This window comes from Benincasa hispida, chromosome 3 (genome assembly GCF_009727055.1).
Source record: "Benincasa hispida cultivar B227 chromosome 3, ASM972705v1, whole genome shotgun sequence".
NCBI classification, from domain to species: domain Eukaryota; kingdom Viridiplantae; phylum Streptophyta; class Magnoliopsida; order Cucurbitales; family Cucurbitaceae; genus Benincasa; species Benincasa hispida.
Window position 1 is genome coordinate 61,573,185 of NC_052351.1, and position 5,858 is coordinate 61,579,042.

The 5,858-nt window shown below is 34.6% G+C and overlaps 1 protein-coding gene across 2 annotated transcripts; it reads right to left on the reverse strand.

The window, feature by feature from the left end:
• Window positions 1–627: 627 nt before the first annotated feature.
• Window positions 628–4,439, reverse strand: LOC120074480 (protein GrpE). 2 transcript variants are annotated; one of them, XM_039027614.1, is made up of 3 exons: window positions 4,095–4,436; window positions 2,475–3,008; window positions 628–1,220 (listed from the first exon to the last, which is right to left on the reverse strand). In XM_039027614.1, the coding sequence occupies exons 1-3, from the start codon at window positions 4,350–4,352 to the stop codon at window positions 1,002–1,004; spliced, it is 1,011 nt and encodes a 336-aa protein (XP_038883542.1). In that variant the 5' UTR covers window positions 4,353–4,436; the 3' UTR covers window positions 628–1,001. The 2 variants fall into 2 exon arrangements, with proteins under 2 accessions (XP_038883542.1, XP_038883543.1); XM_039027615.1 differs by lacking the exon at window positions 628–1,220 and adding an exon at window positions 1,336–1,739 and having other exon boundaries at window positions 4,095–4,439.
• Between the last annotated feature and the right edge of the window lie 1,419 nt (window positions 4,440–5,858).

Below are 5,858 nucleotides of genomic sequence, written 5' to 3' on the forward strand. Positions count from 1 at the left end.
CTAAATGTTTTATCTTTGTTTAATATAATTTTGCATTTTAAAATTTAAAATTCAAAATTCAAAATCAGAATATAATAAAAACATAAAAATGTTGTTTTTCAAAATTTGCACTATTTGGATTCTAAAATCCAAAAAGTAGTTTTCAAAAGAAAAATCCAAATTGTTTACCAAACACATATTGTGAATCTGAAAACATAAAACAAAATCCGAATTCTTTACCAAATGTCTTAAACTACCATAAAACAAAATGTCTCAAACTGGTTTAGCTAGGCAAGTTTGATGTTTATGTCTCAAACATAAAACATAAAACAAAATCCAAATTCTCTACCATATTTTCTGAATGTCTCAATCTTATAAACAGTGTATAGTAGTTAAATTTAAATTGTTGTGATTTTTTTTTTCTTTTTAAGTTCAACATGTAGAAGCAACAATTAACTTGCTTAGCTAGGCAAAATGTTGTGAAATCAAACCCTAGAATAGTAGCAAAAATATAATAAAATAATGAATTTGAGGAATCCAAAATAAGTATAATACTTGTCAAACTCCTTAAAGAAACATAGTTAACCTAAGTTAGAACCAATTCCCCAAACAATTCTTTGATTGAAGTTAATAATGAACAGAAATAAGAATGAGAAAATGATTTCAATTTCCTTCAAATAAACATTGGTCCTTACCTCAGAAATCAAGGCACATTCAGCCAATTCTACAAGGTTTACAATGGACTTTGGTAAATTCTCTCTCAACATGTTAGATCAACAGAGTTTTCAGAAAGAGAATTATTTGTCTAAATCAAATACATCATTTCACTAAGATTATCTTCATGGAAACAACAATTTTTCATCATAAAAACCCATTCCCTGAAAACAAATATCAAAATTCTCTGCTTGCAAAAGCCTGATTGCCAATAATAACAACTATGAAGTCCATCTCCAGTCTCTTGTCAGGCACAGAAGATTCAAACTATATTCAAAATTGGATTGTGTTCGACAAGATTCGGAGTTCTAAGAAGACTCCGGTTCGGAGCTCGCAGACTCTTCACTTGAATCAAGTTCTTCTGCTGGTACTGCTTCATCTGACTTTTCAGGCCCGGGACCTGCTGATACTTTCACCATTGATGGACGCAAGAGTCTCTCACCAAGCAAGAATCCTTTACGGAACTCGTCCAGTATGATACCTTCCTCGAACTCTACGGAGTCCTCCCTCATAATTGCTTCATGAAGCTGTAGGAAGAAATTGATTAAAGAAGTTTCAACTTACCAGACTTGGTCCCCAAAAAGAGGGAGAGATTAAACAGCAAATCCCTGATTAGTTCCATGTTTGATCATGCCATGCTAGTTTAGAATGCAGATTAAATAGAATTCAAAAAAGAAAAACACAAACACATCACCTCAGAATTCAATGGGATACAAGAGATGAGTCACAATATCAGACAGAACTAATAGCCTTGTCATTGATAATAACAATTTGAACAAGTTACAATATTGCAGGAGGAAAATTCCTCCTTGAAAGATAAAATTGCCCATAATCACCTATTGAACGAAATAGCTTGAGTGAGTGAGTGGTAGAACTAGTAAAGTCTTCTACCTTTTTGCTCCAACAATGTACATTATCAGATTCACTCTGAACCTGGTCTAGATCTTCAAATTTATCTTCAATAATTCTTTTATTGAGCTCCAACCATAAAACCGATAACGGATCCAAGATAGCACACTTCCAAAGTAACTTTCTCTTCTTTGATCCTTTTCCATGAAAAATAACCCATTATAAGATGCATCACTTCTTATGGATGGATCCAGGGAACTCCACCAATAATTTACATCACATATCTTTGTGCAAAAAAAATACTATCAAGGAAAATATGATTTACACTCTCATCATAATAAATGCAAAACAAAAGTATGGGCAACCGAAATGATTCGGTCTTCTCATTAGCAAAATATCACAATTCTTAGTTTTCCTATGGTCAAAATCTACACAAATAAAGGAATCTTCATGGCTTGGTTTTAAACCATATTCATATTTGAGATTCAAAGATCATATTTCAGTAAGAGTTCATCCAGTAATGATTGCAAGGGTTGAAAGAAGGTCCTACAGTTCCACTAGTATCTAGAGTCAGATCTCCAGTCTCTTACAGAAATAAATGGTATAAAATATATATCGCCATTTTACTCATCAAGTTGATGGAATAAATCCACCATATGCAGACACATTAAGAACAGACAATTGAAACAATTTGATACGAAAACAGGTGCATCAATTATTAAGTTTTAAGAAGTTACCAATATGGAAAGTGTCAAAGAAAAAGGATGATCATTTTTAAACTAAAAGAAACAAAACGTTCACGCAAGTATGTATTACAAGTTCACTTATTAGCTCTACTGACTGATTAATAGTGACTTAACTTTGATGAATGAAGGGAAAATGAGGTGCACTGAGATGCAAATTTAATAAGTTGACAAGAAGCAAAAACTCACCAGTGGGTCAAATGGTTTCCCAATTGTCTCAACAGGAACTACACCCAAGGAGCCCAAAATCTCAGTGAACTGCTTATAGATGCTCTGGTAACTCTGATTGATCTTCTCTTCTCCCTCTGTCTCCACCTTAATCTGTGCCCTAGCTCTCTCAAAATTATCCAGGACACCTAATAAAGTCTCTACTACTTCCCCTTGAGCATTTTTTACCAATGAAAGACGTTCTCTCTCTGTTCTCTTCCGAAAATTGTCAAAGTCGGCACTGATCCTCAAAACTCGATCCTTCTCTACAGAAAGTTCTTCGGTTAAGGATTTCAACTTCGTTTCAACTGCAAGTTTTTCCTCTTCAATTGACTTCAGAAAAGACTCTATTTCAACTATTTGAGCTCCATTGTTATCAGCTAAAGCCTGCTTATAGGATTGAAGTGCTGCTATAATGACTGACTGAGCGGAATCCTCAGCATTAACTTCTGAGTCATCACTTAAGTCATTATCACTTGTAGCATCTTCCACACCGGTATAACTAACAGAAGAGTCCTGTTACATTAATATATGAGCACCAAGAAAATGCAAGGGCACAATTTCTATACAAACTTAATTAAAACGATCTAAATCCATGCTAAGAGAATTTATTTTTCATAGTCAGATGTTATTACACTCTAAACATCCAATACCCAAAACCTTCCAATTTTAAAAAATCAAATCAGTAACTATAAGTGTAGAGTTGTAGGTCTAAAAGACCATTGTTTGTGCTTTATGGACCATGTTTCGTTTCAACATCTAAAATTTAGTCTTCAACTGAATGGAGCTTATGGCCCTATCATTTGATTATATAATTGTAGTATCCACAAAGCTGGGTAGGATACATAGAGGAATCAGTAATTATTGAGGATGAGACTTCGAGAAGAGCATGGTATTTTGCTTTTCACATAAACTTACTAGGAGCAATAGGGCAAGGGCGTCAACAAGAATGAATAAACCAAACTCGAATCATCAACCCAGAAGGCCAGAACTATCAAAATTGCTTCCATACTCCATTTGTATAGTAACCACAAAAATTTGAAATATTAAGTGGATATTCCAACGTAAGATTTGAAAATAGTCTAAGAGTGTGTTTGAAATACATTTTCAAGTGTTTAGTTTAAAAAATAAGTCCTTTCAGAAGAAATTGAAGTGTTTGACAATCACTCAAAATAACTTTTAAAGTGTATTTTAATTAGTTCTTATCAAAATTGTTTAAATAAAAGTGAATTTTTTTAATAATATTTTTTTCTTAAGTCAATCCAAACGGCCTAAAACCCTTAAAATTTCTGTCATTAAATGTCTTAGTAGACGTCATTCAGTTGAATTATTAGAACCCAGAAAAAGAAATGCACCAATGAATTAAAGAAAATGCCAGGATGCCACACGCCCACTTACTAAACTGTTTCCAAACAGCAAAGCAAGAGGCAACCTATCTCCACAACAATTGATAATATTAGAGAACAATAACAAAATCCTACCAACTGCTCAGCATAAAACAATATCCTCCAACACTATCTAACCTAACCAATCAAAGAGTCTAAAGCACAAATGTAGGGTAAAGAAACAGCAACACAAAGCAAACAGTAGAATTGAGAGTACCTCAGCCTCAGATTCGCGAACTTCCTCTTCAAGCTCACTAATTTCGGTTTCACCGGAGGAAGCAAAAGGGAGGAGCTTGGGGAAACGGAGAGAACGAGGACGAGGTGAAAACTTGGAGGAATTGATGCAACAAATGATAGAGTGAGAGGTTGTGAGGGATAGAGAGGAGGGCTTTAGGGTGGATTTGGATGAAGAAATGGCGGAAACAGTCGCCGGAGGAGTTGCCTGAAAAAATGGAGTTCTGAGAAGGGTCGCCATGAGAGAATTTACAGAGCAAAGGGAGAGAGATAAGGGTATAGAGGAGACGAAGAAAGTGGGAGGCGCCAGAAAAGTTTGGTCTCGGTGACAATAAATTATATTATTAATATTATTAATTATCCTAAAATATTATAATATTATAAAATCGGAATGAGGAATTTTATTGCAATTGCAAGAGGTTGATGGAAAAGGTTAATTAGGATACCATTGTTGTTGGTTAGGTGATAAGAGGTGAAAATGATAACTTTATTTATTTATTTTATTTATTATTATTATTATTATTATTATTATTATTATTATATTGGCACAGAGATAGGAAATTCGAACCACATATTTCTTAGCCACTAACATATCTGTATATTAGTTAAACTATGTTTGTTTTGCCAAATTTAGTAATATGAACTTTACTTATTTGGAAACCTAACACTCAAGGCTGGAGTTGGGCCGCTAGGAATGTTCCAGAATAGTGGGTCGATTCGGATTGGCCATTCTCAAGGGATTCATTGGCCTTGGCCCCGACCTCGGAGTCAGAGGCGGGCTCCTTGGCCGTGAAGACCCAATTGAAGGACATTCGAACTGAGGATTTCCATGAGCAACGGAATGATCGTTTCAAATTTCAATCGTATATGAACATTCACAATTAAAGTACACAAACGGAAACAATAGGCTATGCACAAAATCAAAATTACAGCATGTTTTACTCTACGATCAAAGGAAAGAATATACATATCTTTGAAGACTCATCTTCAAGATCCTTGATCACGAACGCTCGTTCACAGCAACACGGCAACACAAGAACGTTCGAACTCTATGACTGCAACACTTCAGGATCCACAGCGATCTTGAACACAAGGATCACCCAGATCACGAATACAGCAAACGCAACGAACGACCTCCACAGTACCTCGACAGTGTCAAGTTGAGTATGACACCACCAAAAAGGTTGACTTGGTATTCTCGATATGAGAATCTAAAGTGTGGGCTCTGTGTGGACTTGGTTAGAGGATGAGACTGGAGGAGAACAATCGTGTAAACGATTGAACAAGTGAGAGATGTCAAAGCCTATTGTATAGGACGATGCCCAATCGTTTAACAGAAGTTATGCGATCGTTTAGCTAATCGGCCAGCTGAGTGTCTATCATATAGAAACATTCCACGATCGTCTAGTCTCTCCAAACTGTTGTTTAGTAAATCTTATTTACTTGACAACCTTTCCGTGAGAACTTTTTGAGAATGGAAATCCCAATTCAACCTTTAAATTTAGGAAAACATTTTTCCTTTTATCTCACGGTTATCATGAAACTATCAATAACCTCCCACTCAATTGGTTATTAGAGAAAAAGAGATAATTATCAAATAATTAATATTTTATAAATATATCTGATAACCAACTTACCATACTATATTTATAACCTGTAGTTTTAATATTTCATCTCATGAAACATATAAACCATAGCTCTTTTTTTTATTTCATGGCACTTAATGTAAATCTCATTTATAATTAAT